The sequence below is a fragment of the Lolium rigidum genome, chromosome 6 (assembly GCF_022539505.1).
Source record: "Lolium rigidum isolate FL_2022 chromosome 6, APGP_CSIRO_Lrig_0.1, whole genome shotgun sequence".
NCBI classification, from domain to species: Eukaryota; Viridiplantae; Streptophyta; class Magnoliopsida; order Poales; family Poaceae; genus Lolium; species Lolium rigidum.
In genome coordinates, this window is record NC_061513.1 from 75,976,325 (window position 1) to 75,995,939 (window position 19,615).

Here is a 19,615-nt window from a genome sequence, read left to right on the forward strand (position 1 = left end):
AAAGATTTATAAGTACGAATAACTAGTTGCGTAAACAGTTACTCTAGCTTAAGTAGTTAACTCTCATTTTATAAAGGAACACTGAAAGTTTATTATCATTAAAATTAAGTATGAGCATTCATGTCAAAAGAGGTATAAGCAATGAAGTATCTTAATTAGGCCCACATCAATTAGCTTCGTGGGGTTTGGAGTGCTTTGTACTCCAACGGAGAGTAGCACTCGCAAGAGTGTGAACTTAGGAATACATCATTGTCTCCGCGTCACCTCGGTTACTTATATCCCCGAGCTCTTTATTATGCACTTTACTTTGTGATAGCCTTCGTGGTTGAAGTTATATATCTTGCTCACATAGTTGTTTGTATTGCTTAGCATAAGTTGTTGGTGCACGTAGGTGAACCTAGTTATATAGGTTTTGTGCTTAGCAAATTGAACACTAGTTTTATTCCCATTTGTTAAGCATTAATTGTAAAAGTTTTAAACTGCCTATTCAACCCCTCCTCTAGGCGGCATTCGTATCCTTTCAAAGACCCGTCGGATCAGTTTCTTGGATTCAGTCTTTCTAAGGTGCTCACAGGGGTAGGGTGCGAGTGCACTTGTATAGTTGAGTGTACGAATGTATTTTTAAGTGTTTGAGTGTGTATTGTGTTTCACGAAAAAAAGTATCATGTAAATAAGTTTTTTTTGTCCATGGGCGGACTCAAGAAAGTAAAACATCTAACTTGGCAACCAATCCCGGGTGTAGAACCCACTAGAAGGTGCAGCCTCTTTGCCATCATGTAGAGCGTGTTTGGTTGGTGTGCGTCGTATTTTAGATGGTTGCATAAAAAAAAGTCAGACCCTAGAACACACTGTCGAGTCAAAATGAAGAAAAAGTGTGTCGTGAGGTTATTTGGTGGCCCTGCATGATGTAAAGTAGGTTTGATTGCATTCATGGCTAGTTTTCTGGTTGTGGCAACATCTTGGATCTTAGCAGCTCTTATCGCGCGCGGGCCTAGTCTGGAAAAACTACCGATTCGGCTATTTCCGTGGAGCATGGCTCCAAGCACTTTAATATTCACGTTCACACAGTTTTTCTACCATACCACCATGCGGGCTAACAAACACGCCCATACAGACGCTCCATTAGCTCCCGCCATACACCTTGATGATTTTGCCGACCACATCGACATGTTGGGAGACAATGTAGAAGTCGACATGTAGGCATCTATATGTGTTTCAAAAATTAATATGGATTTAGCTTTAAATGATACTCCCTCTGTTCCATTCTATAGTGCCTATAGTTTTTTGGCACGGAAATTAGTGCAAGAGTATTTTTTTACACAAGACCCCTAGCTGAACGATTTGAGATCAATGTAAAATTTGGGAAATCCATATCTTCCTAACTTACCATAACAAATTTGGGAGCTGAACGGGGAGGGGGTAATTTAAAAAAAGCTAAGCTACAACCTTATATTTTGAAATAAATGCCAAAAATCTATAGACACTATAGAAAGGAACGGAGAAAGTATAGAAATAAACTATATGTTTAGTTTTCAAGCATAGAACTTAAAAAAGTTAGACTTGACTAATTGTATCAACAACTTAAGGTCAGAGACAAAGCTAGAAACAGATAACGATGGGGTCATATCTATATCCTCTCTATGACACTGAGATCAGCCTACATAAATCATCACGAGTTAGTACAAATTAGTAAAGGTTTTGCACTTTTACATTGGTGTCATATGACACCAGTGCCGCTAAGGTAGCTCCATCCCCTCTTAAGGTAAACAAGATAAGCACAAGAGATATTTCATAAAAAACAAGAGATATGTAACTTCAAATTCAGAATGTTATGACGAGAAAATAAACTGATGCACGTGGAGCCGAAGATGTATCTTAATACTCACTTACTTGTGAGTATGCTAATCATCGTTGCACAGGCGTTGGTTACCATGAAGGACCCGTGAATGCTATGAAAGCTCCCTTATTTTTTTTTATGCTAACCCCTCTACAAAGTTAGGAATCTTCTTATGGTTAGATTTTCCTACCACCTAGAGTAGGATATCTCCAAAATTTCTTCACAAATCCCCTGAAGAGGAAAACATGTGCCTCTTATAAATATTTCACAAAGAGCTCACGATTTCTCACTCGAACAAATTCATGTGACGAGCTAAAACCGATGCAACAAATGCAAATCAAAAACACCAAAAAGTGCTCTAGTCCTTCTTTCTCAAGTCCCACAAAGCAAAAAAGTGTTGTGGAGAATCAAGATTTTGAAGGTCACTAGTGGAAAAACGTTCTCGAGAACTTACTACAAGTGGGTAAGAATGCCCTGTAGCCGTGTGAAAAACTAACCTCTAGAGCAGTTTTTGTTCGGTCGTTCAAAATTCTAGGTGTAAATTCGGGCGGTTTAGAACACTCCATGTAGAATCCGAGTAGAATGCAGGTCCTTTGAAAAGCTGAAGGACCTGTTCACAATCATTTCAGATTCTTACCATGAAATTCCAAATGGTCCGGAATTTAATCTAGAATCACGGACTCATTCCTGAACAAAAAACAACATAATCGCTCATAGGAAAAAGTGTGACATCTTGAGTAGACAAACTCTTTTCTTATGAGCCCGGCCTTGATGGAAACATAACAGAAAGCTATAGTTCCAAAACATAGAAACATCAAAGACCAACAAAGGAGGATAACACTACACTAGGAAAGATGTGACCTATCCAGAAAAGAAGAACCGGCAAAACCACTTACATAAAAAACGTAACAATTTTTTCATACAAAACCTGACTTTGGTGAACTTGACCTTCTCTTGAACGAAATAAGAATATCCAAATCCTCACATGGATAAAATCTAAATAATATGATGGCAAGAATCCAAATGTTTCAAATCTATATGAACAAAGCGATCAAGCTACTCACCTGAGAGACCCTTAATGGTACATTTATCAAACCTATAACCCGGTCACCCAACGCGACATGCAAATTGTTCTTCTGCCACTGACTACTCCAACCGCCATTGTAGAGGGTACCCATCAACCATGTATTTTTTCGGTTCAATGGTAGATGCACATAACTATGGTAGATGTCAACTTGACCATGGCTGGCGCCGCCCACCACGTTTCCACTCAAGGTATTTGTGGTACAAGTGAATTTGGCTTTAGTTTTTTCAACCGCTGTGTGAAGTTGACTTTGAGGTAGGTGCGTGATGTCAGTTTATACAGAGAAAAAATGTGTGATATGCTAGATTATTTTATACTCGTGGTCACATATATGGACTTGATGTGGCTTCTATTTTAACCTTATTGATGTTGAGTGATGCATCCGGGGTATGGTCTAATTGGTGGACCTCTAATGTCGGCCTCTCTGTATATAAGAAATGGTTGTTGTGTTGGATTATCTGTTGTGGTGATTTGCTTGCTACTTAACTTTTATTTTTTGAACCCACCCGCTAATTTGACCTTACTAAAGTTGCAAGAAGTTGTTCATTTATGCTCTAGTGGACGGGTCCCGAATGTTACCTCCCGACACAAGGTTGCATTTTTTAAAGGTTAAAAATGTAAAAGAGAAGGGGCCGAACATGAGACCTTGGTACAGAATGTGTGCCTTGCCACTAGACCAACTACTTCTTATATTTACATGCTTCTAAGAAGATTCTAGTAAGTCCATGTTGTCTATTTGCGTCTAATCAATGGAAGTTCTATTTCTAATTGGCTTTAGTACAATCAAATATATCAAAATGGATACAATATGCACGGCTAGGTGTACTCAACAAGTAATGAATCTATTAAAATCATTCCAGGAGTTCATCCTCTAATTTTCTAGTGCCCTCGGCCAAAATACAAATATAAAAACATAAACATCGTCGCCACGGAAAGGGTTCAACTACTTAATTATCAATCTTAGCACATTACATTACAATTAACACGCAAAATGTCGCACCACACAAATTAGTTCTACTACCACATGGCACTTGAGTGCTTGACCACATCAAAGGACGACCCATTCCTTTCACATACAGTAAATCAGATTCAATTTCAAATTATTTAGTTGGGTTTAGTACCAAATTATTTAGTTGAAATTAGGTAGATCCGACCTGACCCTTGAGCCAAAGAAGGAGTGGTCACCATCATGAAATGGAGCGGCCCCTATATCGCCACCCATTCCGAGCCACACGACAAGGATGTTACCCAATTTATCTTTGCTTTTATAAGTCTCGTGGTCCAACAACTGTAGAATATGCACGGGAACATGATACTTGGATGTAGGATGCATCGTCTACGAACGGTGGTTGCAGCATGCCATCGGCTATTATTGATTCCTGCACCGCCAACTCAACCAAGAGGACCTTCAACACATGCGCAGGTTCCACAATTATGCACTCACGGAGAAACACCACCTGTGTTTTGGAGGAAAGAACTTCATTAGATCACCATCGAGGCCATTTAGAAGCTCCTTCGCTGGCACGGGGTCCAAAGCCCATTGTAACACGACATCAAAGCTCAACCTTTTCAAATATGGTAACTTCGAGGGACTCAAAGTTTCTCCAACCTGGGTGTTACCGTGCGAAACTCACTAGCACGCCTGCACGAGCGAATCCTTAAACATAAGAGAGTGTTGGAAATATACCCTAGAAGCATAATAAAGTTGTTATTATTAAGCCTAGGCGTACTCTCTCAAAAAAAAAATCTTAGTTATAGAAATCTAGAATAAATATTAAATTGACAGCCGTCAACGTCATCAAAGTCGTATGGGGAAGCAGCACACAACATCTTCATGTCCCTCCCATGAAAATGACGAGAGCAGAATCAGAGAACCACATATATATATTCCAGTGAAGCAATCGAACGGAATGATTGATAAGGAACCACAACCAATAAACAGAAAAAATATCCAACTGAAACTGTCCACGGGAAGACTTGGCCTTCTGCCGCTTCATCCAAACTAACGCGCCTGTCCAATTTAAGGCTAGCAGGCATCATCTCCTTCACTTCTCTCTGCTTGTGCACGCGCGTATATGAATTTTGTTGTAAGGTATGCATACTATCTGAAGACATCTGCAAGCTTAGTTCAGATTCATGGAGAAAACAAAGCTCGTTTAGACGCTTAGAGATGAACCATGACTGGATTTATTTATTTATTTTGCTTCTTTTCAACTATGGTTATGCTTTGAGTTGTGTCCTTTGTTCCTCGACTCTGTTAAAAACAGTTCATGCTAGTGCTCCACTGCGGAAAATAAATATTCATACTTTTGTTTTTGCAGGAAGAGCAGTTCTTGTATACATCTAGAGAAAGTTCACATCGTGTTTGCATTTTCAGCCCATTAGAGCACATAATGGCTGGAGGGCTAGCACAGATTTGGAGAGACTGGGAGATCCAATTACTGGTGCTCCTCAGCTTCACGCTTCAAGTCTTCCTCCTCGCTTTCGCGAGGATTCGACGGCGCAAAGGCTCGGCTGTGCTGAGGATCCTTCTTTGGCTAGCGTACCTGATGTCCGAGTCCGACTCCACCGCGATATACACGCTTGGTCACCTGTCGCTCCGCACCAGGAATAGCGGCAGCAGCGAGAAGAACTACCTCATGGCGTTCTGGGCGCCGTTCCCCCTGCTGCACCTGGGCGGCCCGGACACGATCACCGCCTACGCCTTGGAGGACAACCAACTCTGGCTGCGCCACCTGCTGACTCTGGCCATGCAGGTCCTGGGGGCCGCCTATGTCCTCTACCAGCTGTATGTTCCTAGCACCGGCGGGAGCTTGGTTATGGCCGCCTCCGTATTGATGTTTGTCACAGGTCTCATCAAGTATGGGGAGAGGACATGGGCGCTCAAGTGTGCCAATATAGACAGCATCAGAAAGTCCCTCGATATAGGCGTTTGCGATCCTGATTCCGATGGCCGTCGCCGACCTTACGATGGACGAGGACGACGGGAGCTGGATGCAGAGGAGGTTCTGCTAGGGGCTCACTACACGTTCAACGTTTGCAAGAGCCTCTTCGCTGACAGCCTGACAACGTCGGTGCCCGAACACGACGCTATGAACCGAGGCATCGAGCTCAACGGTGGCAAATACATTTTTTTTCTTTCCAAACGACCCACGTGGGATCGAATTTTCATTACCAAGGAGATAACGAAAATACAAGTCAGGTTCCAAAAGGAAGGGGGAGGGATCGCCGCCTAATGCTAACACATGTACGAGCTGATCGAGATGCAGCTCTCGTTGATGTACGACATCCTCTACACAAAGGCAGCAGTGATTCACACTTGGTATGGCTGGTGCATCCGTGTCGTTTCTCCCACAGCCACTCTCACAGCATTCCTGTTGTTTCAGCTGGACAACAATGACAACATCGACGCTTACAGAGTTGATGCCATCGTCACATATGTTCTTCTGTTGGGGGCCTTGGTCGTGGAGACCACATCGCTGTTCAGGGCTATAGGGTCTTCTTGGACATGCGCGTCCTTGCATGCTCGGAGATGGGATTTGCTCTATGGTGCGCTCGTGTGCATCCGCAGGCGTTTCAAGGCCGCGAACAGCAGACGGTGGCTCTACTCTATCGGACAGTACAGCCTGCTGGGTTTCTGCACCCGTGACACGACCGAGTGGAGGAGTAGAATCACCAAGAGAGTAGGATTGGGGGACTGGTGGAACAAACTCCATTATTCGAGCACCACCGAGGTTTCCCAGAGTGCAAGGGACTTGGTGCTGGGAGCCATACCAAGACGGGAGCTAGGGGACATGAGGAACGCGCGGGGCAGGTGGATACTTCAGAAGGTGGGATTGTACGACGAGATCAGCTGGAGCATCGACGACGCTGACTTCGACCAGAGCATCCTTATCTGGCACGTAGTCACCGATGTCTACCTCTGTTGCCGCGAGACAGCACCACCGGCAGCAGCAGAAGCAGGGAATGAACAGGCCCAGGACCAGAGTGCAGATGATCTCCTAGCCAAAACAGTCAGAGAGCTCTCCAACTACATGATGTTCCTCTACGTGGTGCGCCCCGAAATGCTGCCCGGCCCTGTTCGCGGCAGTCGGTACGACAACAACTGCCATGGTCTGGACACACTATGGCAGCAGCGCTCGCCTGAGCTGCAAGGTAGGGACGATTATGGTGCACGTACACCGAGGGAGCACCTTGCCAGATTGCTTCTTCGCGAGTACGGTGACGATAGCGATGATCATGGTAGTGGTACTAGTAGTAGCAGCAGCCGCCATGCGGACGTGAGCTCCATTCAGATCGAAGATAATAACCCCCATGGTCTAGCTTACATCGATGGAGCTGGCCTTGCCGGGATGCTGCTCAGTGACGAGTGGGGCGTACCTGACGTGCTGCAGATGATTGCCGAGGTATGGATCGAGATGCTCTGCTACGCGGCTCGACACTGCAGCGAGATTGCCCACTCCAAGCAGCTAAGCAACGGCGGCGAGCTGGTGACTGCTATCGGGCTATTGGTGGAATATACCGCGAGGTCTAACTTCCACCGTGACGGACTAGCAGCTGCTAACGGTACAGCACCAGCTGGGACGTCTATGGCGGATGGCGATGCCAGCACGAGGGCAGCAGAAATATCTACGACGGATGCCGATGCTGACAGGAGGGCAGCAGAGATATCTACGGCGGATGGCGATGCCAATGACGATGCGAGCACGAGGGCGGCAGATATATCTACGGCGGATGCTGATGCCAACACGAGGGCGCCAAAGCTGTCTGTGGATCCGGATGTTTGTTGAAGATTTCCGTCAGGCTTAAAATGAGTTATATATCCTGATTATATTTGGGAGTGTATTTCCCTCTCTCGACAGCGTCCGTTCATTTCCAAAGGAAAGCTCTTCTAATCTTGTCTATAGCTTTGAACACCCATGGAGGAGGGTCCAACGACAGATGGTAGATTACAATTGCGCTAATTAAGCACCAATTGAGGCAGAATTAGAGCATCTCCAACAGACGCGCTAAAAGGCCCGCGCGGTAAAAAAACCGCCGATATAGCGCGCGCGGGAGAGAATGTGGCGCTCCAGCAGGCGCGGCGCTGTAAAATTTTTAGGGCGCGCGGCGTTTTGCACAATCCGGAGCGGCATATCTGGCGCGTCGGCTACAGCGCGCGGCATCGCTCGTCTAAGCGCGAAAAATACAACGGCTGGAAAATTCCTCCCCCCGCGCCCGCGCCCTCATTTCCCCACCTACCGCCGGCGCGAAATCCAGCCGCCGCCGGTCGACTCCGCCGCCGCCCCGCTCGCGCGCCACCGCGTCGTAGATCCGCGTCGCCCGCACCTCCTCCTGGCAGCGGCGGACGCTTCGCCGCACTGTGTCGCTCGCGCGGCCGCCAGCGACGAGTTGTGGTCGGCGGTCCTTCTCCGCGGCCCCCTTCGCGCCGGCGTCGCGTTCTTCTCCGCGCAGGCGTAGACATGTCGTCCTCGTCGTCCTCGAGCTTGCTAGCAACATGGCGCGCCCATGGTGCTCGCCCATTTGCTCGCAAGGTATGAACCTCCGCCGGCCGGCCTCTATTACTCGCCAATTAGCTACAATAGTTCATAGTGAAGTAATTCATACATATGTTTGTAGAGTTCATCATATGATTCATCGGATGACCAGTTCGATCAAGAAGAAGAGGAGAACATATCGATACTATTAGCATACCGCGCCGTTAAGAGGCCAAAATTTGGTGGATCGGTGTTCGGTAGACAGAAGTTGTGGAGAGAAAGTATTGAAGGGAATGAGAAGTTGATGCGGTCATATTTCAATGAGAATCCGATTTTCCCCGAAAGCTATTTTCGGCGGCGTTTCCGGATGAGTCTCAACTTGTTCAGGCACATTGCAACGGAGGTCACCAAATATGATCGTTTCTTTGAGCAAAGGAGGAATGCCGCCAGAGAACTTGGTCATAGCACATATCAAAAGGTGACCGCCGCCTTGCGTATGTTGGCATATGGTATACCGGCGGATCTTATTGATGATCATTTGGCCATGGGAGAGAGCACTTCTATCTTGTGTGTGAAGCGCTTTGTCGTTGCAATTGTCAATGTCTTTGGCTCCACATACTTGAGAGCCTCCAATGCTTAAGACACGGCAAGACTTTTGGAGATCAACACCAACCGGGGGTTTCCCGGTATGCTTGGTTCCATTGATTGTATGCATTGGAGTTGGAAGAATTGTCCAGCGGCATGGCATGGACAATTCAAAGGCTACAAGAAGGATGCCACCATAGTACTTGAAGCGGTGGCCGACCAAGAGACTTGGATATGGCATGCTTTCTTTGGAATGCCCGGATCTTGCAATGACATCAATGTTCTTCAACGGTCACCACTAATGACAAGACTTGCAATGCGGGAAGGTCCATTGGTGGAGTTTGAAGCAAATGGCCACAAGTACAACTATGGCTACTTCCTCGCCGACGGAATATATCCAAGGTGGCAAATATTTGTGAAGCCAATTATTCAACCAAAAGGTAAGAAGCAAACCCAATTCCATAATGCACAAGCGGCGGCTAGGAAAGATGTAGAGAGAGCATTTGGGATTTTGCAAGCCTAATTTGCCATTGTTAGAGGACCGGCTAGATTTTGGGATCAAGAATGCCTTTGGTATATCATGACCGCGTGTGTAATCATGCACAACATGATTATAGAGGATGATCGCGGAAAAGATGTGGATCATACCCACTACGACTTGATGGGGGTTCCCGTGCAAGTGAGGAGGTCCGCACATAGGATTGCCCGATTCATTGCCTCATACCATGCCATTCGGTGCAACGACACACATGATGAGCTTCAAAAAGATCTCATGGAAGAATGGTGGAATTGGAATGGACAACAATAGTTGCATATTTCTTGTATTTGTTTGAAAACTATGTGTTGTATTGTATCAAAACCATGTTGTATTGTTGTATGTTGGACGTGTTGTATTTGTTGTGAAGTATTGTTGTGAACAATGTATTGTATTTCGATGGTACAATTTATTATGTGATTTTTTATGTATTGTTTGATCTTGTTGGATGCATACTTGTGTGTGTTTCTTGTTTGCGCCGCGCCCGTGCGCTGCAAAATGGCGCGTCCGGCGGAGGTGCTATTTTACCGCGCCAACGCGCGCTGCAAAATGGCGCGTCCGGCGGGGGAGAAATCGCTCCGGCGCGTCGCAACGGTTTACAGCGCGCAGAATCTGAGGTTTAGCACGCCGCGATATAGCGCGCCTGCTGGAGATGCTCTAAATCTCCCCCTTGCGTCAACATATAGGTCTTCCACTGCGAAGCCTGGAAATCCTCCTTTCGATCTTTTTTGTAGTGAAGCGGGAGGCCTAAGTATCTGATTGGGAACTTGAAGAGTTGGCAATTTAGGAGTGTGCATATCTCCCTTGCTTCCTCTTTGTTAAATCTCTGCTTTTATTGATCATGAACTTGGGTATATATACAATCTGAACAGGTGCCAATGAGGCGGTAATTACAAGGTTCACGTCCGCTCGAAGAGGCATGACGCCTGTACAGCTTTGGCCAAATAATAACTATCTAGTTAGCTTAAGATCTAAGCTAATACTATATCTAACACTCCCCCTTGGAGAGCGCTGTTTCTTGAAAATCCCTTGTATAATCTTCATAATACTCTTGTATAACCTTGAGTGTGTTCATGTATATTCTTCATAGTCCTTAATCTTTATATCTTGATAATCTCTCCCCAAAAACCCTGTGGAAAAAATATGAGGAGGGCAGTATTTTCTATGTTGCTAAAACTCCTTTAAAGCCTTTGGGAAAAATAAGGAGAAAATAGTCCAACACGTAAAGATTGTTGTCTCCTTGAGAACTCATATGAAAAAACCTTAGAGAAGGGAAAAACCTCATGAATGAGTTTGGAGATAATAAAAATGCCTTTTGTACTTCCTTTAAAAAACCCAGTGGAGAAAATAGGAGGTACGACATATATTTTGTGTAAATATTGCAAAGAGTGCAATATAACGTGCCACTCAAAACTCCTGTAAAACCCAATGGAAAAAATGTATGGAGAAAGCAATGTGGCATATCTAAACGCTTGTATTTATATTGTCTCATTAAAAATATTTTATAAGAAACCATTAGGGAAAACTCAATAAGGGAAAACGAGTACAATATATATGATCTAATGATCATCACCGGGTTATAATTTCGGAGTTTTACTCCCCCTGGACTTTGCAAGTCTAAAAGTTGTCTCACACCAATACATGAACTTAAATTCAGGAATATGAAACCTGTAAAACACTTGATTTTCACATGATATGTTGCAAAGTGTTTATCTCCCTAGTTTGGAAAATATTAATTTAACCCTTATGCATTTGAGCAATACAAGTGGTATTATATGATAGATAATGGTGCATGATTCTGTAGAATCTTAACCACATGATCTTGCATGTGGTCAATCAATATATGAAGCCGTTAGAATCTATTTTGTTTCCCTAGTTAGAAGGCTCTTTCATTGAATTCGGTCTATGATAGCCAATGTAGATTACACGATGGTCAAATCTTAATATTCTAACATGGAATTAATCAAGATCGTTTGTGCCTTACATATACCGGATGATATTACTTACACCAACCTTTTAGTTGAGGTTTGCACTTTAAAGAAATTGACAACAAAACATTCGCATTCGCGGTGTAGTTTGTAATTAGATATGGAACAAGAGGTCCAATATCACTGCATCACTACTACAATATATGAATGAATTTATATCCCTCTTAGGGATAGTGTGACCATATGTATCTTTGATTTGATTTATCCATATTTAATTCCTCCAGAATTTATGGACAAGTAAATACTGAAAGATATGTATTCCGAAGAAATATACTCAAGTTATAAACTTGGTTAGTACTTGGTTCTATCCAAATCTCCATCTTGATATGATTGTAAGGACCTTTCATGTATATTATAGACTTTGACGATAAAATCATCAATATATACAAAGGTCATGTAGAATCTAATTAGGGATTTTGTTTATGACTACATATAAGCAATTATTATTGTACGAGTAATCCTTCATAAGAAGGAGCTCTTATAGTCAATTGTACCACACAATTTGTGTTTGACTATTTTAAGTCATAGAGTGACTTTTGTATTATTACACATATGTTGCGATTTATTTTGGATTTGGATGTATAAGTCTTAAGGACTTTAATATAGATATCAAAATTGAGTGACCCATATGATTATGTAATCACTACATCCATCAATCGCATGGATAGGTTATTTATAACTGTCAATAATATTATTATCGAAACACAATTCCACTTATACCAATAGGGTATGTGACATCATATATAACTGATGTCAGGTCTCTGTGTGAACCCTTGTGCTACAAGCCTCGCTTTTTCACCACCTAATTGCTCATTTTTTGTTGTTAACAAAATATCATTTGTCTTCCATAGGCAAGGTGCTTATGAGGAGTAGGTATTATGATGTTAAATGCCTCCCTTTTTTTTGAGCAAGTATTATTCTTATTCAATTGCTTCCTTATAGTTGAACCAATATATGAGTGCATTAGGCACTCTGCCATGGACTTTGGTTCAGGGCTCTAAAGATTTTAGCAATTTTAAGAATAAATATATTTGTCGACAAAATATAGTCTTTGTTGTATGATTCCATTGAATCTATAAGATTTGTGGAAATGTGATTAAAATATTTTAACTCCCTCATGATTTCCCATAACTATGGAGTTAAAGTGTTTCGATGTCCCAACACCTAAAATTGTACGCGCATTTGTGTTGGGTTTGGATGATGAGCATCCGGTATGTTTTATTCAACTTGAGGTTGAACTACATTCACTTGTTGAGCATCTAATTTCCTATGTTTCCGCGGAAGCATGTGAGAATTTATATCTCATGTGACCGAGTTTCTCCCTCTTTTGCTCTCATTTGGGGAGGCAAGTGATCATATTAGGTACCTTCACTATTTTGGCACATTGTTTGCATGCATAATATGATTTTATGACATATTTGTCACAATTAAATGTATGTGGCAGATTTGTAATGTGTTGCAAATTTATGATTGAACTTATCGTTCAGATTTTCAAGTACGTGAATATGAAGACTGAAAGTCTATGACATTTATAATTTATTTATCAGCATTTTTTGTGGTACTAATCTCCCCCTAATGCCGAAAAATGTCCTTATTGCAAACGCAATCAACGTACGGGCTATCAATAACTCACTTGTTAGGGTCTTAATGTATTTGACGGATAATAGAAAATTATACCGTAGTTATTTATCACATAGATCCCAAATTGATGTGAGTGTCCATGATGTACGTTGGGGCGGTGATATTGGTATATAACCGAATTATCACAGATGGAAAATACTTGTTTGATTTCCACGTACTTATACTTACTGTAAGGGGAAGCAGTATGATAAGCAGTTTTTGTGATCTGTATCAGATCTACGACGTGTAAGACCGCATGTGTCCAACAATATGTTGACAAGTTAAAAATTTGTCAAAGTGGTCATTTAGTTAGTTTGATTCTTTTGGTAAAGAAATTAGATACACTATTCTGGATATGTACAAGTGGTACTTAGTAAAATCACAAATGCTTGTGAAAATGATAGTTGTATTGGTTTAACCAATATGTTATTAATATTTTGCTCTTAATTTGACAATTTAAGCAATTAATTTAGTAAAATCATGGGTTTGTGGAGATTAGAGACCCACATAAGAGTATAAGACCATCCATTAGAGTGTCTATGAATACCATGAAATAATTATATGACCCAGATAGTTGTTCAATAGTCCACATGCATCTTCTTTAATAAGTTCAATAAATTTTAGCAGTGTGAGAGACTTATAAAAAAAATACTCATGACACATTAGGTGCTCATAAAATCTGAGATTTGAGAATTTTGCAACTTTTAAGTTGTGACCAACGAAATTTTCACTAATTTGTTTTTTCCGCAATATCCCTATAATGGGTGACCAGGACGATTATGAAAAAAATTAAATTCATGAAGATCCGAAAAAATAGTTTATACGCAACAAAGTTTAGTATGAATTTAGTTCATACATTGAAATGTCATGAATGGGAAACATGATATTAATGGACAACATACCACATATGGTAGTATAAATATGGGCTTACGGGGATAGGTATGCGACTAAACAAGATTTCCAAAATGTGTTGGTAATTTCATTCCACAAGAAAACTATTATTGCAAATGAGTGTATCTCCAACCGAACTAGGTTTATGTTTTCTTCATGATGAAGATTATAATTACAATAATAGTTGCGGATAGCTGTGGGTGCGCCCGATAGCCTCCCTTGGGACATGATTTCTTTGTAGTTTTTCGAGGCTTATATTAAATTTAAAATTCTATTAAAATCATCCGTGTGAATACTTTGTCTCACTAAACTCCCAATCACTACCGGTTAGATGTGGGGCTATCTGCTGGAGATGCTCAATACGAATTATTTGTGTTTACAATAGTCTAATTCTACGAAAAGTGATTTTGCTCCCGAGTTTCAGTGCTCTCTCTATTTTTTAAAAAATAAAAAATATATTTATAAGTTATTAAAAAATCTGAAAATAATTCTGAAAATTGTCAGTGATACATCTCACAATCATGCAAAATCTCAACCTGAAATTATTTTTATTTTATGATAGACAAAAATAACAAAATCTGATATGTTTTTAGAGATTTGAAAATAAGTACTCACTTTTTTCATTTTTGCCCATAGCTTAAAATATAAAGTATTTGAAAATAATATTTTACACGTTTGTAGGGTACATTATTGATTATATGCAGATATCTTTTCAGGATTTTTTGAATCTTAAAATTATGATTTTTAATTTATTTGAAAAACAAGAATACTGGTGCTCATGTCCTCTGATTCTACCCCTACCACGTTCCGTTAAACCAGGGTTCATAAACAACCAGGACGTCCTTCTCCCCAGAAGACGCCCAAGTCGTTCGACCCGATCCCCAAATCCGTACGCATCTCATGGCGGCGAGCCTGTGGCGAGCGGTGATGGGCAGCGGTGCCCCGTCGGCGCAAGCGGACCCCACGGGCGGCGTCGACTTCTGGCGCGCCCCCGAGCGCGGGGGCTGGCTGGACAAGCAGGGCGAGTACATCAAGACGTGGCGGCGGCGGTGGTTCGTGCTCAAGCAGGGGAAGCTCTTCTGGTTCAAGGACTCCACCGTCACGCGCGCGTCGGTGCCCCGCGGCGTCATCCCCGTCGCCACCTGCCTCACCGTCAAGGGCGCCGAGGACGTGCTCAACCGCAAGTTCGCCTTCGAGCTCTCCACCCCGCGCGAGACCATGTACTTCGTCGCAGACTCCGACAAGGAGAAGGAGGAGTGGATCAACTCCATCGGCCGCTCCATCGTACAGCACTCCCGATCCGTCACCGACGACGAGATCGTCGACTACGACAGCGGCCAGCCCACAACCGGCGACAGATCATAGATCCGTCGATCCATCGGACACGACTTATCTTTCTCCTACTTATTTAGGAATTCGATTCTTGTTTTCTGCGGATATGATGTGTGCATTAGTGATGGTTATCGGTGATTTAGGTGTACAGCCTTGTACTCTTTCATGCTACGGATCGGTTTGCTTCTTGGACCTTTTTCCAGTATTATTCAATCTGTTTGGTCAGTTGACCTTTGTTAGTTCTTAACTGTTCTTAAGTGTAAATTTCAAGTTGTAGCAAATTGGTCATGCTAATGTGTCTTACCGTTTTGGACTAGTGATTTTTTACCTACTATGGGTGGATATCTAGTAGGCTTTGATCTATAAAATCCTACTACTTGAATTGTAGCTTGCTTATTCAAGATATTCATTTGCCTACTCCAGCGACAATCTGTTTAGTTAAACATGAAGTACTCACACCAATTGTTATACAGATATTTTTTTGGTATACCTCCTTTGACTTCAGTATCAACAGATAAAAGACAGTGCAGGACTGCGTCCATTTATATTGTGTTTTTATGAGTATGTAACTCAAAATAAATGTTGACCAACTGGGAAATAATCCCTTCTTTAGCTATATGTCAGTAGGTAGATGACACATCTCCAGCGATTTTTTCACGCGGATAAAACCCACTTAGTCTGTACGCCTCACCTGCGATTCGGACCTGGGTGGGTGAGCTCTAGCCACCAAGCCAGCGCTTGGTTCTCAATATGTAACTCAAAATAGCTGTTGTACCAATAGTTTAATCATGTTCAAAGGCATCCGCGGAGCAAATGACTGTACAAAAAGTATGATTATAAGCAAATGATTTTGAACTAGAAGTAATATTTTTTGCTTCTCCTAAATTTGTTCATGACTTACGAATGCTATAATGCTTATGTCTGATTTGAGGACCCAGAAAGATAAATACTTGTACACATTCGATCTGTTATTGTACCAAGGTGTTCATGTAAGATAACATCCACATACTGGTATATGCTGACAGTTAAATTTGGACCCTGAAGATGATAGTATGTGTCTACTTTTGAAACAGGTATATGGATGTAGTTAGAGATCGAATGTGAGAGCAACATTTTTGTTAGGTTAGGAATGCAGACACCAAAGTGAGGAGCAGCTTGGTTTTGCTGCAGGACTTGTGAGTTATGAACTACGATGCTTATACCTGTTAATCTTGTTAAGAGCAACATTTTTGTATTGCGAGAGGATCTTTGCAGTTCTCGCAGCTATTTTCCTGATAAGCGGAGTCCTTTTTTCTCGTAAAGCTTCTCATCTCAATTTTACCCAGCCTGTTCTTCGTAGTTTGAATCTATAACATAACATTGTTTAGCCTTCTTTAGCTCTGTTGCTTATCAAGTTAGTGTCAGTGTAGCAGTAACATACTCATACCAGATCTTCAAATGTGGTATAGCCTTTTTTGATGTAAGTGCAGCTTTTGAGCTTGTTGTGCCAGCAGGCCCTTTCTCTGCCACCAATGTTTTGTACTTATTTGTCAAGTATGTTCACATACCATATGGTTTCCTTACCAGGATTTGTAAGCTGCTTCTCCAAAATCAGACCATTCTAGTTCAATGATGGTAATTTTTTTGATCTGGGGATCCATATGGAGAAAACATTAATAGAGCGATGTACTCCCTCCGTCCCCTAAGTTTGAATTTAGACAAACTTCGGACATGTTCCATAGGACAGGGGGAGTATAATTTGTCATCTACCGATCTGTTGTTGGTGCTATTAGCCTCACTACGGGAAAGCAGGGCGTTGCCGTGCGCCACTTCGCACGGCAAAGACGCCTGTACGCACGGCAACGGCTTTGCCGTGCGTGCACTCACGGCAACGAGTGCCCGGCAAAGTCTTCGACGGCAAAGCCGTCTTTGCCGTGCGCATGCAAAAACTGCACGGCAAAGCCCTTTGCCGTGCGTTAACATCGCTGCCGTACGTGAGCATCTCTGCCGTGCGCCAATTCTTTGCCGTGCGGCAGGGAGGCTGCCGTGGGCCAGTTCTTTGCCGTGCGCCACCAGGGCTTTTGCGCCTGTCAATGCCGTGCGCCGAGCCAGTGCCGAGCTGCTCACCTTTGCCGTGCGCCGAGCCAGTGCCGAGCTGCTCACCTTTGCCGTGCGGCCTAGCCCTAGCACGCACGGCAAAGGCCCCTACAGGCACGCCCCAGACAGCTCCCAGGAGCACAGGCTTGCGCCACGTGGCACCTTTGCCGTGTGTATGCACACGGCAAAGTGACCAAAAGTCCTTTGCCGTGTGCATACACACGGTAAAGGCCCTGGTTTTTTCATTTTTTCTGCTGCTTTTCATTAATCCCTGCATTTCAAAATTGCATTTCACATATATATAACATATACAACATATATATTCACCATAGCATCACCAAAGACATCAACAACACCACAAATACATCGAGCACACATAGTTCATGCATAACAAAGTGCAATGTCCATTATTACAATCCATAACAAGTGCAACATCCATAACAAGTGAGAACAATCCATTACAACGACGACGAGTGCACGAAGACCATGCCATCAACCTTGTCCTCCTCCATTGCTTGCGCCCGCCTCATCGTCATTGCGTTGTGACACATAATCTACAAGGTTTGATGGAATTGGCATTTGTCATTTGCATATTGAACACTTGAACAAGCACAAGTAGCGGGTTGGGCACAAGCGTAGGAGGACTCACCGAGGTTCATGCTCCGGATGATGTTCATGTTGTTGACGGTGATAGGTGTCCTCGGGGTATGAGTGGGCGGTGGCGGCATCCACGGCATGGAGTAAGGTGGAGGAGGAAGACTCCCGGTGGAGAAGACGAGCCGTCCGGCTCATCGGCCAGGCTCATACGTGCTCGATGCTTGCTTGCATCATCTGCTGCTTCTTTGTTGCATCTGCGAGCATCATCCGTACTCGCTGGCTGGCGATACTCCAGAACCTGCCGCTCCAAGTTCTGTGCGTGCTCCTGGGCCGCCTGCTCCTTTTCTGCCATCTCCGCCTACGATGTGTCCGCGATATCATTAACATTTCAATGGAAAGCATGTGCATGTAAAGGAAAGGTAGAGGCCCGAGGAAGAACATACCCGTAACCGCTCGACAGCTAGATCCGAAGCCCGTGGCCGGGGCTCTACCTCAGGCTGGCCGCTCTTACGACCACGACGGATCCGGCGGAGAGAGGGAACCTTCGGCCGGGTCGACGCACCCGTCACCAAACCATAGGCGGCCATGCTTCAAGCCTTCTCCCGCAAGCACCGCGACCTCAGGGTCAAAGTCCTCGGCCTCTGGGTTGGCGTCCTCGCCGTACTTCTTCTTGAACTTGGAGACATACGACGTGCACTGGGTCTCGGATTGCGGGTTAACCCACACAGACCCCGTCTCAGGATCAGACGTCTTCCTTTGCTTCATCTTTTTTAGCACGGCAAAGACGTTAGGCTTCGCTCCTGTCCTGACTTCCTGCAAAAGAGAACATGTAATAAAGTGAAGTGGCACACCCTTGCAGAGTTAGCAAATATATAACATGAATTCAAAGAATGAAGGAACCATTAATTTGCTCACCTCCTTCGCGAGGTGAAGAGAGATGGGGATGCTGCCTTGGATATGTGATCCACCTCGCATCTCTGCCCGCTTCTTCTTGCCCTCCTCGTGCTTCTTGAGGTGCGGGGGCATGTCCACCACATGACCATCGCACGAAAGCACCTATCGTCGTTGCCGACGTGCTGAGGAGGGTTCTACATGCACAAGATAAACCCATTATGGTAAAATAAACTACATGGCGATAAAGAAATCAATAACACATAAATGCAAATACACATGCAAATGCGCCACGGCTGCATGAGCGTGTCGCGAGCGTCCTCCTTAGTCATGTGGACGAAGCGGTCGGCGTGCCGGTCGCGGACGCATTGAATACGTGCCTCGTAGTGCATGCCGAGTCACCCTCTTCCTTGCAAGCTGGTGTAGGACATCATCGCACTCATTCTCCTTGCCCTCGGCCCTCTTGAAGTATTTACGCAACCATGCACATAGGTAAAACAAGGGGCATTAGTGCAATTATTGTGAACCAAGGAGAGTGTATGAATGGTAAGAAGTCAAAAGTCACGTACCCCGAATTTGGCAACAACCATATCCGCCGCGGTGCCGCGGCCAAGAGGATCTTCCGTGAGGCTGTAGTGCGCCCACCTCCAAGCTACGTCGCAGCCACCAGTAGGGAAATTGACTATCCCAGGGAAATACTAT

The 19,615-nt window shown here is 43.7% G+C and overlaps 2 protein-coding genes across 2 annotated transcripts; both read left to right on the forward strand.

Annotated features, from left to right (window-relative positions):
* The first annotated feature begins 4,852 nt into the window (after nucleotides 1–4,852).
* LOC124667903 lies at nucleotides 4,853–7,900 on the forward strand. Its single transcript, XM_047205135.1, has 3 exons — nucleotides 4,853–5,013; nucleotides 5,243–6,049; nucleotides 6,167–7,900. The coding sequence occupies exons 2-3, from the start codon at nucleotides 5,315–5,317 to the stop codon at nucleotides 7,709–7,711; spliced, it is 2,280 nt and encodes a 759-aa protein (XP_047061091.1). The 5' UTR covers nucleotides 4,853–5,013; nucleotides 5,243–5,314; the 3' UTR covers nucleotides 7,712–7,900.
* Nucleotides 7,901–14,899: 6,999 nt separating this feature from the next.
* Nucleotides 14,900–15,400, forward strand: LOC124668384 (pleckstrin homology domain-containing protein 1-like). The gene has a single exon (XM_047205536.1). The coding sequence runs from the start codon at nucleotides 14,918–14,920 to the stop codon at nucleotides 15,380–15,382; it is 465 nt and encodes a 154-aa protein (XP_047061492.1). The 5' UTR covers nucleotides 14,900–14,917; the 3' UTR covers nucleotides 15,383–15,400.
* The last annotated feature ends 4,215 nt before the right edge of the window (nucleotides 15,401–19,615 follow it).